Genomic DNA, 22,207 nt, shown 5'->3' on the forward strand with positions numbered 1-22,207 from the left:
GCCTCATCTCTCTCTGCAGCAAGAGCAGGGGAGGGTGAAGAAAAGGGGGGGGGGGGGGAGGAAATATGACTACCCCTCACACTCCCATCGCAAACAAAGAAGAACCAAGGGTACACCAATGCTGTATTTCTTATGTACCAATAAGCTGAGACACAGAACACAAAGACTTCACTTGTATCCATGAAACTCTACTGAAGACAGATCCCAATTTTACCTGAAAATACTGCGACTCTGAATATAGTACGACCCCAAACTTTCTGATGAGTTTATGAAAAATACTTGGTGGGGTAAAAAAAATCACAATCCAAACACACAAAAATTAAAAATTATTTGAGTTAGTAAATTTACTAGCAACTTTTCTGGTGCCACTTTCTGTCTTCAGAGTGATTTGCATGGCCTTTTTTGAAACAGCAAGCGGAAATTATACGGAAAAAGGCAGCAATTTTAAGGAAAAGAGTGTTATGGCTGTCATTCATAAGCCATTGATAAGAAAGTAAATGGGAAGGGTGAGTGAGGGAGAGGGGAGAGCCTTGGCTAGCAGCCACATTCCAGTGTGTTATCTTGTCTCATCTGTCATGCTTGTCCCATCCCCTTCCTGGCACAAGGTTCAGAAAGCTGTAAATTAGAGCAGACTAAAGTGGCATAGGTAAGTGACAGTTACGAGGCAGCACGTGAGGTTTTTCAACTATCTGTTCCTATTGCTATAATTTCACTTGTGGCTATACTTTTAGGTTTAGTTTTGATAAAAACCATCACATTATATTTAGGTAAATATGGTATATGGTAAGAACTATATTCAAGGGTGACCCTTACGGTGATAATCATAAGATTTTTATGACTAAAATTATAGGTACAACCCATGTACAGGGTAAATATAGGAACTCATCTCCTGTCTAGTAAATTACATGAACATGGGAGATTGCAGATATACCCAAAGAAAGTAAAAACAATCATTTTATCATTTAATTATGTGAAATTAATTTTTTAAAGTTTCATTACAGTATTATATGATTTATTTTAATGTCATGTCATGCGTAATTTTTTTTTCTTTTGTATTCAACTTATGATTAGGGACAAGATTATATGGTGAACTGCGATAAATATGAAATAACCCTGCAAAGCTTGTGAATACAACGCAACACCAAAATGCAAGTTGGTAACATACCATTTAGCTAAAAACATGAAATCAGTCAGCAATTTGACAAAACTTTAATCAAATTACAAAAATTCAATCTTTTATCAAGTTAAATTAATTTTGTATAAATGTATAACCTACATGTATTTGAAAAAAAAAATATTATATAGTTTAATCTTGCATCGCTTACATTAGTAACATGTTTTTACATAAACGATGGTACATGTTTCGAATACACAACAATTTTCAGATTTATTTATACATATTAATACTGTTGAATTTACTGTATAAATGCATTAGGTATCAATCAACATAAGAATATTATGGTGAAATAAGTATTAAGAAAAATTTTAGTTTCATATTTGTTGAATTATACCCTTTTTTTGACGTGACGTATAATAAATCGAACGCCAGCTGCACGCACAAAAAAGTGTCCCGTTACACACATTGTCATGTTTCGCTGTGTCCCATTACGCTCATTTTATATTGCTCTTTGCTAACCTGAACCTCCTAGCATTGCGATCGAGTCCGTGTCGTAATTCTGTTTTCATGCATTTCAATATAACATTTTCATTGCTCTTTGCTAACCCGTTCCTCCTAGCATTGCTGCAGAGTCCATGGCGCAAATATATTATTTTTGACTGCATTTTGGTGTTGGGTAAGCCATTTTCCTTCACATCATCCTTGAAACACTCCCATTTGTTTCCTACTTTTCCTATAATCGTCCTATCCTTAACAGAATAACACAGATTGGAAGAAGTTAAAAAGCAAACATGTATAAAAGTTATAGTTAAAATAATCTCTTCGTTAAATTAATAAACATATTTGAATTATTGAGTGCAAATAAAAGTAAATTTATCAATTAAATTGTAGATTCAATTTCACTCCTTCTGTGTATCCATACAAAATAGTGATAATTCAATAAAAATGATTCAATTTTATTCATAAAAATATGCAATCATTTCGTCAATGTTTTGTTATGACGTCACGTTAAACTATCAACCGTAAACAGACTTTACAGACAACCAATTTTTTTTTAATAAATTAAGACAATATATAAAAATAAAAATACCAAAATCTCATGTTTTAAAAACAAAATTGTCCTAAAATAAAAACGGTAAAATCTCGTCCCTACTTATGATCAAAATTCATTGTTATATCACAAGATTTTGTTTGCTATGCCCACAATCATTTGATGTACTAAATTATAAGAGCAAGCACTAGAGTCATGCGAGTATAGGATTTTTAGGTAGAGTCGAGTTCAAGCGAGTATTCAAGAAATGTTTTGAGTTCGAGTTAAATTCGAGTTGAATAGTAAAATCCATAAATATCCATTATTGCATTATTTATGTATAACTGTCATGTTTAAAGACCAGCAAATATAAAGGCCCTATACAAATCTTGGGTGTGAGGATTCTCATTGCTGCAAATATTTTCATGGTCTTTAATAATTTTGTTTCTTTTGAAAATGCAGAGTATTAATAAAATTTACTTGTTAACAAAAAAAAAGTATAAAGGCATGTTTTAATCATCGACACCGAGCAAAATTTTATTCAAAACCATAGCATAAGTGCAAAAGTATTTGTCAGCATTCTTACCAGTCACCTAGATTCCACTGTTCCAAGAAATTTTTGTAGCCATACAATAAATATCAACTATTTTTTTTAGAATAGTTATACTGTATATATTTTAATATACATGCCTAAGCCTGAACATAACTCAATATTAAAAAAAAAAAAAAAAAAAAAAAAACTATAGGAATGATCATAATCAACATTTTTGTAAAAGTCTTTCATGGAGAAACACCAGCTGTTCAATGTGCTCTAGAGCAAGGTTCTCAGCGTGTGGATACGGTAGAATCTCGTTATAAAGTACATCAATAAAGCCTCAACTTTTATACCTACTTAGTAATGAAAGAACTTTATTCTGAAAGTTACCTTTAAAACGTAGTACATTTGAATTTTTGAAAATAAAGTAGTAGGTGATCAAATGTTGCATTAGCTTGGAAGCAAATATTTGTAAAACAACAAGAATTTAAAAAAAAATTACTGAACTTAATACAGTAGCCTAAATTCTAGGCCTACATATACAAAATTTATATCTGTCGAATACAAAATGACAAATGGTTTAAACTATTTTGCAGATATGTACATTTATTGGGATAGAATTCCCTAGTCATCTTCTAGGCGAAGTCTCTTGCGACCAGCAGATAAATCTGATTGTTCATACAGTTTAATAATTTTTTCGCAATCTTTTATTATTGTTGACAGTGTAGTGGGCACCAAACCAAACGACCGTGCCACATCTGCATTTTTCCTGCCTTTGTCAACTTCTTTTAAAATTTCCACTTTTCCCTTGCATTTCTTTTTATCTTTTTGGCCATCCATCCTGATTAAAATATTCAATCAACAATATTGTTTGCCTCGTGCGAAGTCAAACGTAAACAAACTTCTCATCCATAGATAATCATAGCTCCGCACTAGTAGCGCAAATCGCGAGCATGGCTGTGCCAGGCAACATTCCGACCATGGCAAAACAATTAAAAGCGTGTCGGCCATGTTGTGACACCAAACAGTTCAAAAATTAACCTGCATAAATTAACATTATTGGATTTTCTATTTTGTATATAAGATAAAATATAATTTTTATTTAACGTTTGTATCTGCGGTAATTGAAACTTTTAAAACATGCTCTATAAATAACAAAAAGATGGCGCAGCTAAAAAAATTGTCTTGAAAAGGGGCGAGAGAGCAATCGATTGTTTAGATCATCTCGTGCACTAAAGTATGTGATCCATGGAGGACGAATGGCGCGTTATACTGTGTTTGTTTACGTTTTATACTTGTTAACGATTCTTGAAAGTGATAAAAATTAATCATAATGTACATTTATATTAAAGAACCCCTGCGCAAACACAGTAACTATTATGGAAAATTTTTTCCTGATAACCGGAAAAGAATGGTGGTATTGAAAGGTAGGATACGTTTTTAATTGGTTTTGAGCAGGAATTTAAAATCATACGTTGAACTGAAAGATACAATGGGTTTCTTTTATTTACATGCGCAAACAAGGTTAGTTAACACGTAATTTTAAATATTTTTATACTTAGGCCTAACCATAAAAGTCTGAAAAGACATCATTAAACTGGAACTCGACTCGTGAGTCGTGAACGGTCGTGCCGAGTCCGAGCACTAATTAAAAACTTGACTCGAACTCGAAATTCGAGTACTCGCAGGTCTCTAGCAAGCACTATGTACCACAGGATCATGCCATCAGGATAAAGGGATAGGATATGTGATATGGAACTTTTACCTTAACACAATATAGTAATACTTGTAAATTAGACTCATGACATGAAACACAGGGGGAACTAATGTACCATAAGAAAGCAACTGATAATTACATTACCCATTAAATGACATTCATATAGCAACAAAATCTTACTTTCCTTAAGAATTAAGAGACTTTTCAGAGTCATCTGTGGTAAACAAAACTGCACATACCTGCGACCTGCAACTGAGAGCGTTGAACATGTCAAAAAAGACGAAACAAGTGAAGGTCATGGTTGTGTCTCTTGGGGTGATTATATTGTCACTCATCTGAAAAAAAATAAATGGTTAAATTATTAAAAAAAAGAAAACTTTTTTAAATATATCGTTACAAATATTTATACTCTTTCTTAGTATATAATTTCCTAGTCCCAAATTTTACTAGGAAAAAATATCTGAAAATGGTTTTTTAAAACTTAATTATGTTCCTTTATCATCCTGCAAAACAGCATTTTTAAATTTTCACCATATTCTGAAACACTTTAGCAGATTATGTAGGAACAAGGTCATTGAGACCTATTGTTTGTTGTATTTGTACTTTATTGACATGAATATCTTTATTATAGTTTCTAATATTTAATTATTTTTAGTTAGAAAAGCCTTTTAACTATGTTTTTACTAATCTTCACAAGGTTGACTAAGTTACTATTCATGTACACGTGATTTGCAGAATTTAATTTCATTTATTTCACTTTATTATTTTTCAAACTATATTATTTACATGTGTGTTTTAAAGTGTGTTTGTAACGTTTCTATAACATTGGGTAATGCTTTGGGAAAAGGACGAGACAGGTGTGCAACACGGCAGTGCCAATTTTCGACAGTTGATCAGTTGACAAGACATTCTGGTGCTTCCTTTATATACCGTGTTTTCTCGCATAATCGTCGCACATTTTATTCTAAAATCAAGTTTGAAAAGTAGGGGTGGTATGATTATGCGGAAATTTTTTTTTTTGTTATATAAAGTATTCATAAAAACAAAACCCATTCATGGAAAGTACGTTTATTTACAAAGTGAAGTATAAAAGAGCACGCCAAACAATTTAATTTAATAAGTCATGCATAGGGACCCGGGAAATTTGCGACTCGCGAATTCGCGAAAATTGTTAAAACCATTTAAAATGTTGTTAAAAATATTAAATACATTATAAAACTGATTTAGTATGTTTTTTGAATCAAGAAATACTCGCGAATTTGTTAAAATTCGGTAGTACCCACGAATTTCTGTATCTATTCAAGATTATCCGCGAATTTTTCGGATCCATGACAGAAAAAAAAAGTTTGTGCGAGCGCGAGATGGTTGTTTATCCGTCAACAATATCGGGTTGCAACAGCCGGGTTGGCGGAAGTTGAGAAGAGCGTAGGGGAGAAGGCAGCGGCGGAAGATGAACAGTGAGTGTGTGACAGTGTAAAAGGGGAGCAAGCGTAGTGCCAGCTCGGTCCAGTCAGGTTTGAATAGTCGTAGGGTGTACATATATTCGAAACGTTCGTTTATATATGCGGATATGCCGCCCAAAATAAACATTGACGAAAGAGTGAAACAGTTTTCCCAAGATGGAATGGTTAAATCTCAAAATATTATGATATGCCGTTTTTGCAATAAAACAGTGGCGTGGGAAACTTCCGACGGTGTGAAGAAACACATACGAAGTAATGGTCACGTTGAAGCCGTCAAGAAAGGAAAACGGCAGAAAACAATGTTTGAAGCTGTCGAAGGCGCCAAGGAAGCGAAGGTACGGTAGTGTTACACGATATAATGTTGGCATGCATTCATTATCTTTCAACAATATTGAAAATGTATATCACAGAACCATTAACAAATCCTTTTTATTTTTTATTGTTTTATAAAAAAAAAGTACGTCACTTCAGGAACACAAGTAGCTACAGTAAACTCTCGGTTATCCGGGCCCCGGAATATCCGGTTTTTGGGTTATCCGTGCATGAATTTAGATTAATTAATAGTTATTCTGAAGCTGTAAAAAAAATGACATCGCTCCGACGTACATATTTATTTTCTTGGCCGTTTAATATTTTTAACCACTCTGTCTCTGTGTCAGAAAGCTGTTTGGTCTAACCTTTGTGTCGTCCTCCCTTTCAGATGTCACATTTGTCACTCTTTAAACCCGAGGGGGATACCCTTACTTCTACTCCCCCACCCCCCTCCGTTGACTCTTCTGATTGTTTGTTTCACGTGTTACTTTCCGCTCGGCCCAGCAACACGGCAGGCGCCTGGCGAGTGACGTGTCTGGCTGGCATTCGGCTGGAAGAATGGCCACGGGTTGTGAAAAAAAAAGGGGGGGGGGGGGGGACCTTGCCTGAATTTATGTGTGCATTGTCAGCACAATCTTATCTTGCGCAGTGTTAACTTTCTCTCTTCCAGCAACTGTTGTAAATGACCGTGAACGAGCAACCTACGTGAAGGAAATCTTCACGAGTATAACACGACAGGTTTTCATGATGCAAACAATATCGTTTTTCTCTAGCGACAAGGAACTGTAAAGATTAACTTGCCGCCGAGTTGTAGGAAAAATAAATACAAGAAACAGTGGGAGTGCCGCGTCGCCAGCAGACGGAGAAAGACTAGGTACATGGCGAGGCAGTGCCCTATTTTTTTAAGCTGAGACACTAATTCGAGTACCGTGAAACGAATTATGCTGTTTTTTATTTATTTTTAATCTTTTACAGGATTCCAATTATCCGGGCATCGACGGGTCACAATTAAAATGGATAATTGGGAGTTTATGATAAAGCTGCCAGCTACATAATTTTGCTACTCAGTGCTAAAGCACAGTTTAAATAAACCTGCATGTCCTTTTGTTAAAGCTTAGAAATGTATATTTCTGTTAAAAAAATATATCTATAAAAATACTAAGTCCATGTTTTACTTTTAGGTTGCTAAAATGGACTTCATCACATCGACAGTGGAAATGATGGTATCTGCAAACATACCACTTGAGAAAGCAGATCATCCAGCATTCAGGCAGTGGGTGAAAAAACAAATAGTTGGTGGTAGAGACCTGCCTAGCAGTGATACCTTACGCCGAGATTACCTGCCACAATTAGCCAAATTTAGAAAGGACGAAGTGGTTACAGCACTGAAAGAAAAGAGTGTTGCCATAATGTCAGATGAAACTACAGACAAGTTAGGGAGAGCAATTTATGTTGTTTTGCTCTCTACAGTTGAGCCTTGTGACTCTCAACAACAGTATGTTGCAGCTGTGACTTCATTAGAAGCTGTAAATGGCAGGACATGTGCTAGAGCTATTTCTGATGCCTTGCAAGATATGGAGGTTGGCTACGATCAGGTGGTGGCATTTGTAAGTGATGCAGCTTCTTACATGAAATCTTGTTTTGATGGTCTTTCCATATTGTTGCCTGATTCAGTTGTGCAAGTGCAGTGCTGGACCCATAAAGTGAATCTTCTTGGAGTCTTCATGAAAAACAGTCTTTCAGAATTAAACCAAGTTGTAATATCTGTGAAGCAGATATTTTTAAATGCCAGGAAGAAGCGTTATGCTTTCCAGCAGTTTTTGCAACAGGAAGGCTCTAGTGCTGGATTTTTCCCTATTCCTGTTGTAACCAGATGGAACTCCTGGTTGACAGCAGTTGAATGGCTTTCTGATAACTGGGAGATCTTGTTTGCTTTTCTGCGGTCAGAGACAGCAAGGGAGAACAATTTCAATGGTGGTTCATCTCATCTACAGACCCTTGGCGAAGAGGAACTCGGAATGCTGCATGTACAATCACTCTTTGTGAAATCAGTCAGTTCCCTCATTAAACCATTCTTGGTAAGCTTGGAAACTAATTCTAAGCCTATGGCTTCAGAAGTCTATCCAAAACTCCAGTTTGTGAGGAGGAGACTGCAAATTTTTGGTGAAGGTGTCTTCAGTGATGAAGTGAAGGAAAGTGCCAACAAGCTCAAGAGTCTCCACAAAGGAAAAACCAGCGAATTGTTAAAAAAAACAGCACAACAAATGTCGCTGAAGCTGGACAAGTTAATGTCAGAGGATCCTGCTCGCAAGTACTTGCAACCAGTTGCAGAGTTGTTTCACAAGCAAAATATACTCACTCAGGATGTTACTAGCAACGAACTTAAAGTTCTTTTCTCAAAAGTTCCATCACTTAAAGACATAGAACTTGATCAGGGTGTACATGCATATACTGAACTAGCAGAGCTATTGAGAACACACACCAATCTTAGTGTATTTGAAGCACTAAATTCAATGCAAGATGACCACAGATCCTTTGTGGTAGGTGCTTTAAGAGCTATATGGATGCCTGTGTCAAATGTGGATTGTGAGCGCTTCTTCTCACAATTTTCTGGTGTTCTCACAAATAGGAGAACAAATCTAAGTCTAACCAACCTTGAAATTCTGTCTTCCTATGCATATGAAGCCTTTGCATGAGGTTCTGGAAGTTGTCATTTAAGTATACGTATTTACAAGAAATTAATCTTAAAAACACTAGTAGCTACTAGACATTTTACTTCAAAAACACATTATTTACTGATTACACGTGTGTATTCATTTTAAGTGTCTGCCTAAGCTACATTATTTTATTGATTTGCTTGTTAAAAATGTGAATTACCTTAATGCGCATGAACACTGGTTTAAAAATTGGTTTTAATTTTTTTTAAATTAATTTAAAATTATTATATGTAAGCTTTTATGCAGCAAATTTAAACAGCCTTTTCAATTTATTTTGATCTTGTATACATTTGCTACTCAAGAAATTTGCATTTTACTCAAGAATATTGGTAATTTTACTCAAGAATTTTTGCTTTCCTCACTCAAGAAATTTGGCAGGTGCTATTCAAGAAATTCCCGGGTCCCTAGTCATGCAACAAAAACCTTTCTTCAACTTTAAATAGAAAAACAAAATCTGTGATCCAAATGCAAGCCGAACGAACGCGTAACTACCGTAGTAAATACCACGAGTGAGCGGGACATCAAATGTAGTTAACTCGGTTCCGCAAAGAGAGCGCGCATTGCATGCAATCGGCGAGATATCGATATTCGACTATGTGTGCGCGCTCTATACGGAAAGCAACATAACCAAACAGTAATGATGCAACGAGCGCTGGCTACGTTTTTGTAAGCGGTACACTGCGGCGACGGAGACGAACAATGAAGGTTATAACATTTAAAAAGTCTTTAAAAGAAAATTTACACATCACACAGCTTTGTATTTCCGTTATTAAAATAAGTACGCTGTAATTTCTGAATAAATATTATATTTATATATTAAAATACACCGTTTTATACGGAAAAGATACCTACACAAAGTGCTCTGCATCTAATAGCGGGACCAAAAACATCATGCGACGTTTACGCGCGAGGTTTTTTTTTATCCAAATTTTGACGCCCTAAAATATGGGTGTGACGATTACGCTCATGCAACGATTATGCAATAAAAGAGGGTATTCTTATGCTGGGTAAAACCACAGGTGTTAGCTCCCACAGGAAGCTTTAATCTTATCAGGGTTTTGCACCAGCCAATCAGAAAGGACTTGGTGATTTGCGTGTTTTTTTTTTTTTTTTTTACAGAAATGCCTCAAAGCATGGGTAATGTATTTTTATGGTAGTGTCTCTTTGTATGCAAGAGTTGTGTTGTGACATGTCGGTAAGGTTACGCAGCTGCCTCTTCCCTGTATGGCTGTAGGCAGTTGCTTAGCCTCGTCAGTCGTTTGAGTGCTGTGCCGAGAGGTCATGTTGTTCCGCTCCTCACGATAATATGTACGACAATATAGAGGCGACAATTTTACATTTGCCACAGTAAACTTAACCTTTTTATTTAATGATTTTCAAGCGTTTTAATTATAAATTAAGGCCCCAGATGTGCGGTGCAGGTCCAGGGTGGCCAGGTTGTCTGCTGGGATGTAGTTTTCATTGTTTGATCTAGGAAACTTGGGGTCAATACGAATAATCATTCCTGAAGGCACAGGACTGTGAGGAACCATGTGTGTTTTCTTCTGATTACACTTTCAACTACAGAAGACTGATCAAAATTAATTTCAAACTCTTTTATTTGAAAACAAACCATTAATGTTTTGATTAATTCAACCATCACGAACAGAACTTGCACCTAAATACTTGCTATACCTAAGGATATATTTTTCAAGTGTTTTCTGTGTGTGCAAGGAACGTTTGTTGTCTTAGCTGGGCATGACTGTAACTTGGTAAAACCTAACCCACCTTTTACTCTCAAAATATTCAAGGGCAGAAATAAACCTACTAAAAATTTAACAATCAGTGAAATCAAAGGATGTTAATAGGACTAAAAAAAATTCTGGCAATTATTTTTCGGCAGAAGTTGCTATTCTATAGAATTGCCTTTTCTTATATAAATGTATTAAACTTCACAAAGAACTCAAATAAAAGCAGGACAGCTCTCCAGCTCATGGCTCACCTCCCGTTTGAAGACCCACAGTGTTCCCCCGATGATGATGCAGGCAGAGAGCAGCACGTTGAAGATAAGGGATCGTGTAATCATAGGCTCTTTCACGTTTCTTGGCTTCTGCTTCACCACATCTTTATCAACTGGCTCCACACCCAGGCTGTGGGACAACATCCATATTTCTGCTTATTTTATGCACATGAGTTAGTGTCACAAGTAAAAAAAACCAAAAACCTAGGAACAGTACGGAATACTAAGAATGGTCTACAAATTAAAGTTTTATGGAAACAGAAAATGACAAAATGGCCGGCAGAGAACCAGAAGAGGAATGAGGAAAAATTAGAGATATAATGTAAAGGAACAAATAAACAGAAAGATGAAGTAAAATGTTGCCGTACATATTTATTGGAGTATACATTATGTTTCAAAACACTTAGAAAAAAATAATTTAAAAGTATGAAAAGAAACAATAATTACATTTCAAACCTAAGATTGAATTGGTAAATACTGCAAAATAAGCTTTTTGCAATGATGCTGTTACTGTTACTTGCAACATGAATTATTTAGGCAGTAATTTTAAAAACATTAAACACCCTATAGATAAAAAAATCATCTTGGAATAAAATTATTCTGTGTTATTTCTACATTTGCCAAATCATTAAAAAAATTTATCACGCAGCAAACCTCCCAAGTAGTTTCTCAAAACAATTTAGTTTTGTCATATGTTTCACAGAAGTGTAAATATTTCACCCCAACAATAGATAGGGGCTGGAAAAATTATTATTATTTTTTCCAAAATTAGCATCTATTATTGTACAGTAAGCATTTTGAATGCAACTTAAGTAAAACTAAATATTTACATTTTAAATGTTTGTAAAATAAATATTTTACACAAAAAAGTATTTTATTCATGCCATTCTAGATTAAAACAAAAACAAATTAATTAATCATTTTCATAATAAATTGGTAGTGCAATATGCCAGCAAACAGTAAAAGACAGGATTAATTCATAGAATAATATATAAATTGGGTGGATTAATTAAGTGGGACTTATGTTTATTCACTAAAGTATTGATAAGTTTTAAGTGACAATATTAATTTAAAAATTAATTTAACATGTGCTTGCAACCTAGATATACTGCAAAATACGAATATTAGGTGAGTCAGGCTACAAAAACTTCACGACTGGGTTCATTCTTTCTTTCGAAGTGTGAAAAGATACACTTTGTACAACTATTTTAAAAAATGGTTGTACTAAAATATGTATCAGTTATAACGTTATAACTTATAAGGCATTTTGTAAAAGGATATTTTTACATATGAAAGACATTTTAATTAAATTTAGCTGAATAAAAAATCTGTTATAAAATTAGCTAAAATAACATTTGTGTTTGTAATTAGCAAATAATTAATAGCGTATTAAGTGTAAATTAGCAAAAAAATAACATCAATAGTAAGATGCTAATTTTTCAGGCCTCTAGCAATAGACAGTGGCTGTTTCCACTGTTTAGGAATATCAGTTTTTTTGTTTGAATTTAATTAAAATATAAATATCAAAATATTCTTAAGCATTATCAAATACAAAAAATATGACAAAATAATTTTAAATATTTATTTTAATGGTTTTAAAGTAATATTCAACTAATATTTATACTTTGCATTTTACGTTAACAATTTAAAATATTAAAAACACCACACAAAGTCGTAGTCATTCAAATTTTTGGGGTTTTTCTTGCTAACAGCTTAGTGTTTGCTTGCCTTATTTGGAAGTTATCAAAAAAATTTCAGCTTATCCTGGTGCTGTTCACTGTTCCAAACTGAAATAAACTCTTTGATAATTCTATTGGACCCATTAGTATATTGAAACTGGGATGTACATAGCTTTATTATTCAACAATAACTAGGCTTGTGCGAATATTCCAATTTTCGAATACAAATACAAATAATAAACTATTTGTATAATTTAATCTCGAATATTACCACACTTCGAAATAACAAATATTCGTTTGCTTACGAATATTGGAAAAAGCATACCTCGTGAGTTTGTCATGTACCAATGTTCACTGCTAAGTTAAGTCATTTGTGCAATATCAATACTAGGGCTGTACGAATATCAGTTTATTTTATTTTGAATCGAACACAAATATCAAATTATTCACGAATACAAATATTGAATTCAAATACAGTAGAACTCTGTTATAATGTTCCTGCATATGTTTTCCTGCTTATAATGTCATATTTTTAAAGTCCCAATATTTCCCCCATAAGGACAATGTATTTATTTCCTGCATATAACGTTCATAAAGTGTAATTTCCTGCTTATAAAGTTTGCTTTCTAACATTTAATAAATGGGGAAAAAATATTTTAAGACCAAATTATTGCAACACTTACGATAAAAAGTTTCCTTTATGTATGTTTATGTTTACTATCACTGCCATACAATACATGAAGTTTGTTAAAATACAATTTTATGCAATATACTGAAGGTACACAATGTTCATAGTTACGTGTCAGTTGGCACCCTTAGTCAACCCTTCTCTTCCTTGCCATTTCAGTGGGTATTCAGATGCATGTACATAGTCCTACGATATTTAAGTTGCCAACCATTGAGCGAGGGCATAACTAAAAGTGTTTTCTATTGCTTACAATTATTTTTTTTTTCATTCATACGTAGGAATCCCAAAATTAAACATTTTCAGGTGGCGAAGGAGTAGATGTTCTCACTCTTAATGTTGTTGTCATGAATCTTGAGACAATTTTACAAAAAATGTGGCAGTGTATCTTTAAAGACAAACAAAATTTAACCAGGGAACAAGACAAAGTAGAAAAATTGTTAGCTTGTTTCAGAAAATTCATGTCTCAAGTATACTATCTTTGGTTTTAACATTAAAGTTGTTTACATAGCTTGGTGAGTCCATTGGTACAAAGCTTGAACATTGTTAAGAGCTAAATTGAGATTTCCTGCTTTGTTAAGTGCTAAATTGAGATTTCCTGCTTATAACGTTTTCCTGCTTATGTTTTTTTCTTGTGCTCCCTTGAAAAAAATTATAACAGGGTTTTACTGTAGTAATAATCTAATAATAATAGAATCCGACTTAAACATTTTTTTTTTGCTACATTTAACAACTTCTGGAAAATTATGCAAATATATAGTGAAAAATTGGTTAAGTCAGCCACAATATTTATATGTAAAAAAATTTGTTAAAATATTTAAATTTTGAAATAAAAAATTCTTTTTTCAAATTATGCAGCTAACCTATCTTAACCTAACTAACCAACCTTTCATTCCAATTCCTATTCGCTTTATTTTCCAGAACATGCTACCTACTACTTGTTGATCTGGAAAATTTTCGCGAACTGCAAAATACCGTAAGATCCAATGCAGTCATTGAAGAGTTTTCATTGTTAATGCAGTCAAGTAAATGGTATTTTGTTTGAGCAATATTATAAACACAATTTCTGCTAATTTCCATCTGGCATCTTAAACCATTATTTTTTTTTTTTATGTATATTGTTGACGTGCAATGCCTGTTTCATCGTAGATACATACAACCAGGATGCTGCTACTGTCTAACATAGTGTTAGATCAAATGTAACATTTATTTATACGCTGCATAATCTATGATGTTTACTGCTTTAAACGGCCACTGCAATAGTGTGACCGTGTTTTGTGGTGTTGTAGTCCATGGTTGTTTGTGTTTGTTTGTTTATTTATTTTTTTATTTTTTTCACTTCTGAGTCACGTGACCACGATATTTGGTGTGACTAAATGAATTCAAATAATTTTTTTTGTTTTTAAATTTGAAATGACAAAATGACACATTTTGAATCAATAAGGCAATTTTTCCATTACTGGTTAGCAAGACAGTAGTTAGAAAAACTTTGAATGCTTGATGAATGTTTAAAATGTTGCTTATTGTTCATGTTTTTGATTATGAAGTCTCATTAAAACATCAAAAAAGGGTATTTGGTAAATATGTAGTTTAGCGGTATTTGCGGAAAAAATTTTAAAAATCCGAAAATCCTTTTATTATATGCTCTTTAACTTCCTCTTTTCATTAAACCTGGCGGAGATAAGAAAATCCAAATACTTTAGGAGATATCAAATTTTTTAATTCTCATAGTTGGGCGATAATTGTTAAAAATTTTTTTACAAATTCCGAAAATACTTTTATTCTATGCTCTTTAACTTCCTCTTTTAATTAAACCTGGCGGAGATAATAAATTCCAAATACTTTAGGAGATACAGAATTTTTTAATTTTCATCACAATACCTGTGCATTCATGCGGCTTTAGCCATTGTTTCTTGTTTACGAGTATGAATATTTTTTTCACGACGTAGGTGAACGACTACATCATTTGCTACTAATGGCAAAGGAATTGTACCCGTCTCTAACTTAGGTGAATTTTTAATGTTTCAAATTTTAATTAGGGATGGGACGATTCCAATATATCAATTCTTGATACCCAATTCTCGATTCTCTATCGATTCTCTATCGAGTCTCGATTCCTAATGATTCTTGCTCCACTTCTGCATACCTTAAGTTCAATGAAGAAATGAGATCATTTTTCATACTCAGAATTCCTGAGCCATTGGGTGATGGATTTTGTAGTTGTCTACGTGTGCTGTTAACAATTGGTATTACCTCTGATGCAGTCACAGTTGAAGAACTAACAGCAAGTGTAGCATGGTTGAAAATGCTAAGTAGGTCAGACACATGGGCAAGTAAATTCCATTCTGCAGTCTTCAATAAACGCAGAACGTTTTCCAAGATGTTATTTCATGTTTGTATTTGTTTTTGAAGCACCACCTCGTAAATTTTTGTACTACAAATTTGGCAAATTGCATAATTGTTGTCGTTTAGATCAATAAAAAAATTCTCCCAGACTTCACTTGACATGATCGTAATTAATAAATAAAAACATAGTAAACACTCGGAAGTATACAATGTGTTTAAAGCATGTTAAACAGCACAGTACAAATTCTTCCAGATATACAACAAATTCGAAGTGAAGTCGCTGCAATCAATATAACTTACTTAGTAGGTACGTGTTTACGTTCTGCCGATGCTGCTTTCCTTACGGTAGTTTATTCGGCGGCCACATGCTAGCTATTACTGATTCAGTAAAACTGAACGCGTCAACGACCATTGTGATAGAATGAAAGCACCCTTTTTTTTTCCTCGTAGCAAACTGTTATATCGTGCCATACAGCACGGTAGCAAGCTGTAGCAAGTGTATTTACTCCATGGAGATAAACTCTATGGCTACTACATCTTTGGTATCTTGTGATATGTTGCTGTGTGCTAAGCCAATCATAACCTTAACACGCCTAATATATAATAAGTGTAACTATTAACAGTCGGGGCAATTATAAGTATATAATGATTTAAAATGTTTAAAGGTATGGTACATTTGTACGTTACGTTACGCAGTTTTATTATGTTATTGGTACGAGTCCTCGGCGCTCATATTTTCGTTGCGGCGAGGATACAATAAAATTTTTATATTCCTTTTTATTACCAATAATTATCATGGAATATAAAATGGTTACTCTATGTAAATAAAAACAATATGTAGTTAAAATTACGGGTATATATTTGTTTGTAAACAGACGTGTATAGCCGTTTTATGAACAGTAATGGGCAAAAATCTTCACTAAACTTCCGAATGTTTAAAATTTGCACGGAAAATTATTTTAGAAAGCATATTATGCTGGTTTTGGCATTTTTATTCTAGTACCACATATTTTTTGTATGTTTGTAGATAAATTGTGACGCAAAGATTACGTTAGGTAATTGAAAATGCAAATAATCGACGTTTTTCCTCGGTTCTCGATTAATTTCACAGAATTGGTTGGTATCGGGGTATCGAAGAATTGATTTTACCATCCCTAATTTTAATGTTTTATTTGTTATTTGGATATTGTTGCGCAAGTAATAAGTAAAAAAAAAATTACGTGAGTTCCTACTGTTCATCCTTTGTCCCAGTTTGTTTGGTCAGGTCAGTTACAATATAAATACTTTAAAACTAAACAACCATTAAAATTAATTCACATTATTTTTAATGTTCGCTTAGTTTGAAAGTATTTATAATGTAACTGACCTGACCTAATCGACCATTTTAATTAATTAGGCATTCACGAAAACGGCAAAATAAAAACTTTGCGGCGGTCTAATGATAGCACAGGTCTTGTATTGCAAAATAAGAACTGTGATATCTCCTAAAGTATTTGGAATTTCTTATCTCTGTCGGGTTTAATGAAAAAGAGGAAGTGAAAGAGCATATAATTAAAGTATTTTCTGATTTTTACAATTTTTTTTCCGCAAATACCGCTAAACTACATATTTACCGGGTATTTATATTGCACAAATAACTTAACCTCAACAGTGAACATTGGTACAAGACAATAATTAGGTATGCTATGTCAAATATTCGTAAGGAAACTAATGTTCGTTATTTAAAAATGTTAGTACTCTAGGTCGAATTGAATACAAATAGTTTATTTTTCATTATCGATATTTCAAATATTCACCCAGGACTAATAAATACCATTTTGATATTTAAATGGGACTTCATAAAAAAAACATTAACAATATGATGTTTTAAACATGCAATAAGTATTAAAAATTATTTTTCACTACTGTTTTGCTAAACAGTAACTGAAAGATCACGTGAATGATTCAAAACAGGCATATATGTCATTTCAAAGTTCAAACTTGAAGAAAAAAAAACTATTATTTGTATTCTTTTCAACACATGCACCAAAAGTGGGAAAAAAATTAACAAATGTCAACATCTACTATGTACTATAACACCACAAAACATGGACACTCCATTGAGATGGGCATTAAAAGAAGTAAACACCATAGTTTCAACGGCATATAAATCAATAGTCACAATCGATCTAACACCATGTGATACAGTAACAGCTTACTTCCTGTATATATTTATGACAAAAAAGAGTTGTGACTCATAAATATATAAAATAATGTAAATAATGGTTTAAGATTCCAGATGAAATTAGCAGAAATTGTGTTTATAGTATTGCTGAAAAAAAATACAATTTACATGGCTACTGTTAAAAACTTGTGAATAACTAAGACTTAAATATGTAAATAAAGTAGAACCCGTTTATAGTGAACCCGCCTATAATGAATTCCCGTTTATTGTGAATTTCCGTCTCAGTCCCGTCAAAATGATTTGAGGTTATGTATTAATTTATTGGATATAGCGCACAACTTTTGTCAATGTTGATATGTTTTCCCGTGTACCACGAACAAATTTTGCCGACATAATGCACATTTATCTAAAATATTTTCATATAATTAAAAGTTTTTTCACAAAACGTCTATTCTGGATCACATTAAAGTTTTTCTCCGCAATACGCTACTCGATTGTAGTGATGGGTCGTTCGTGAACGATTCGTTCAAAAAGAACAAATCTTTGAGAGAACGAAATCTTGCGATTCGTTCGCGTTGTAAAGAACCGGCTCTTTGAGAGCCGGTACCTTGAAAGATTCGGAAGAACGAAAACGCGGAGAGAACGAGTTGAGAACCGGCCACACGCCCAGTCTGATTCGTTCGTGAAATGATTCATAATGTCAGGAGTCTGAAGAATTAATAATCACAGCGTGCGCATGTTCACAAGAGCAAACGATAACTGATCAAATAAAATAGAGTAACATGAAAAGTATCTATACTTGAAAATGTCAACTGTTAAGTAGTGGTTTAAAATTGCTTTTTCACATTCACATACACAAATTTGGAAATAAAAAACTAAAAAAAAAAGTTATGAATTAAAAATAACAGGGAAAGTAACTACAAATGTTCACACTTACCATTATTGGGTTAATTAATTTACTTCATTGTGTAGTAGTATTAAATTTTTGTCTTTTTTCTCTAAATATGTTGGTCTAAATGTAAACACTTTACTGTCACTAGAGTGTAAATAGCCTGTATATTAATATTTGTAACTTAAAAAGTAATAAAATATAAATAATCTTGTTTCATATACGCAACTGTGATTCACTGGACACGAAAAGCAATGTTCAAATACTAGCTATAGTGCGATTACAAATTAAAGTTAAGAAAAATCTCTTTCGTAACATTCTTAGATTTAATGCTCCCGTATTATAGAGAATCACTGCAGGAAGCATTTGCAGCGATCAATAGTCAATATTTTTTTAACAGTCCGCATACAACTAGATGTTTGAAATTTCATTTACCCATGCAGAGTAGAGAAATATAACCACCCACGCAATAACGAGGGGAGGCTGGAAGCAAACACGTAGCTAATACTCTAAAGGATGAACGAGTTACGTCACCTGATAAAAGAGCCAGATCCCATACACAGAAAAGAACGAAAAGAACGAATCATTTCACGGAACTGATCCAAAAGAACCGATTCGGTCAAAAGAACCGTTCTGCCCATCACTACTCGATTGTCCACTGTTCATATTATAAACAAGTCGTAATCGAGTGGCCTCGGTAGGCTACGTGTAGCCAAAAATGGTGATCAGTTTGGTGAAAATAAAAAATAATTTTCCCTGAATAGTTAAAGAATGGGCGAACGCATGTACATTTATTATGTTATCAAACTTATAAATAAATTACCGCCACACAAATACGTATGTACATTATAGCAGCGAATTCAATATTTTTACGTCTCATTTTTATTGTTCACGTTTCGGACATTTTGATCGGAAAAGGTTCGTAAGACTACCACTAGATAGAACTCTGTGGACAAAATGTTTCCATAGAAAGTGAGAAAATTTCGTTCCAGCTTTAGCAACTGCGATACTAAATGATACGTAGTAATCTTTGATGCACCACACTCGTTATTTTTCTTTATTTACTTTTGACGGTAAAAAGAATTATGTGTTATTAAGCTGCAAATGTGCTTCAATAAGAAATACGTACATAAAAAAAGGTGAAAAACGCGGTAAAAAATGTGCGAGATAAACTGGACATTATTGAAAAGGGAGACTCCAACCCCACTGTCCCGCACGTGTTAATAGCAAAGGAACTGGGAATTGCAACATCCACATTAAGTACAATATTAAACAAGCAGAACAATCTTCTTTCTCAAGCTGCGATAATGTCACAGAGTATTAAATGCCCGAAAAAAGGATAATATGCCGATTACCAAGAACCATTCGGTAATAGAAAGTGTAGTTCATTTAAAAAAATATCTGCATTTGCTCATAAAACTGTTGCTTTGAGTATTTTCATTCGTTCTTTTCTTGGCTTAGGCCTATGTGTAGTTAAGATTTTGCTTTTGAGAATGTATTGCCAATATAAAAGTTTTCCCAGATATAAAGTTTCCCCTCTATAGTGAACATATAAACTACTCCCTTCATATTCGTTATAACCGGGTTATACTGTATGAGCTCATTAATTCACTAATTGGGAACACAGCATTTAAAAAAAAATTCATGTTTATCATTAAAGAGAATGCATGGACTTCACGGTATTTTGCAGCTCGCAAAAATTTTCTGGATAAATATTTAGAGTAGCAGATTGTGAAAATAAGGTGAATAGGACCTGAAATGAATGACTGGTTGGTTAGGTTGGGTTATAATAGGTTGAGATAGGTTAGTTGCATAACTAAAAAAAAAACAATTATTTATATAAGAATTAAATTATTAACAAATAAATTTCTAATAAATATTTAGCTAACTTAACCTAACCAACCTTTCACTTTAGTATTATTAGTCTACTTTTCCCCAAATTGTTACATAATGTGAAAATGAATTTTTTGTGGGATTTTAATTCTCACTCTTACTATTCGAATTTAATATTCATTTTTGTGAATAATTTGGTATTCATATTCGTTTTGAACTAAAAAACAGATATTCACACAGGACTAACAATAACTCATAAGTCATAACCTCAATTTAAATTGTTAAATGAGGTGATAAACAGCATCACTACACGTTGATTATGAATAATACAATTTTTGGGTTTGGTGTTAGAAATTTTCACTAGTCACACAGGCCTATTAGTTTGGCATGATTGAAGCACAGTTCTACACTAGGGGCCGAACCTCTGTGCCGGCGGGCCGTCCATGATGATGTTGATCCAGAGTATCTGCATGGCGTTGAGGGGGTTGGGGATGCCCATGAGCGTAGCCAGCGCTATCAGAGAGAGGGCGGCAATGCTGGTGCTCAGCTGGAACCTCACAAAGTTCCTAATGTTGTAGAAGATGCCCTTCCCTTCCTCGATCGCCGAGCTGAAACACATCGCAACATATGCCATCATGCGCAGCCCAGAAAATTACTAAATGTTAACATCATTTGGCTACCAAAAATTATATGAATACTACAATGAGACAGAGGTAATCCCAAATTTCACACATGGGAAAGAAGGGCCCCTGTGCTCTGAAACGTTTTCCCCATAATTTGTCTTACCCAGTGTAAGTGGTATCAGAAGGAAGAGGGTCTGATCCTCCCTACCAATTCCACTGGATTCACTCCTCCAATAAGGTCCTTGTACTAAAATAAAAATAGATTTTTAAATCACTCTACACTGCTAATGAGGACTAGAAAATGATTATTGCCTAGTTTGAATGCTATTTTGATTAGTCCAATTCCTCAGCTGGTTTGAGAATATAATCACTTCTTTTCAAATCTCCCATTTACTTTGTTTTAATCAAAATTATACTAGGTTTGCCAATTAAACAAATATTAATTAAATGTAAATGCATGCTATGGTTAACCAATTAAATCCATTTTCATTACTCATTTTTTTCTAATCAAGGTTAAACACCTTGTCGATGAAGTTATTAGATGGTAACAACAGTAAAGACAATGTATATGGGAGAAGGAAACACCCTTGACCTTACCTAGAGATATTTCCAGGAAACTAAGAAAAATGGAAACAGAGGCCGGACCACGATTAAAACTGTAGTCCGCTGGAATGCAAGTCCAGTCCACTGTGCTACTGTGCTCCATATCATTACTTATTGCAGGTTAATGAATATTCTCACTCTCCTAGTGTTTCTAGTTTGACTGATCATAGCACATTATAAATATCAGGATGCATGCAGGCTACACTAACGGAATATTTACTTAGGGTAGGGAAGGATTCTTTCTGCTGCTGCTCCAATATCACATTCATCTTGAGAAAGCCAAGAAGACAATACATATGATATGAATCTCCTCATTGAGACATGGCTGTAAATAAACATACTGTATTTACCTACTCATTTAAGGGTCACATATTTTATGCCGATTTTTAGTTTAAAAAAGTGTAGTGCAATTCTTATGAAAATTTATAACTTTGGTTAAAAAAAATTTATAATTACGGTGTGTCTTGAGTATGTGTGTAAATAAATTTCCTGTGT

The 22,207-nt window shown here is 33.7% G+C and overlaps 1 protein-coding gene across 2 annotated transcripts in view; it reads right to left on the reverse strand.

Annotated features, from left to right (window-relative positions):
• Nucleotides 1-22,207, reverse strand: part of LOC134537713 (calcium-transporting ATPase type 2C member 1) — a 104,625-nt gene that overhangs the window by 11,017 nt on the left and 71,401 nt on the right. For both annotated transcript variants that reach the window (XM_063378455.1, XM_063378465.1), the window contains exons 17-19: nt 20,909-21,094; nt 10,873-11,020; nt 4,639-4,734 (exon numbers count right to left, since the gene is read on the reverse strand). In XM_063378455.1, the coding sequence (XP_063234525.1) occupies nt 4,639-4,734; nt 10,873-11,020; nt 20,909-21,094 (430 nt within the window). The remainder of the gene's footprint in view (nt 1-4,638; nt 4,735-10,872; nt 11,021-20,908; nt 21,095-22,207) is intronic.

This window comes from Bacillus rossius, chromosome 1 (genome assembly GCF_032445375.1).
Source record: "Bacillus rossius redtenbacheri isolate Brsri chromosome 1, Brsri_v3, whole genome shotgun sequence".
NCBI lineage: Eukaryota > Metazoa > Arthropoda > Insecta > Phasmatodea > Bacillidae > Bacillus > Bacillus rossius.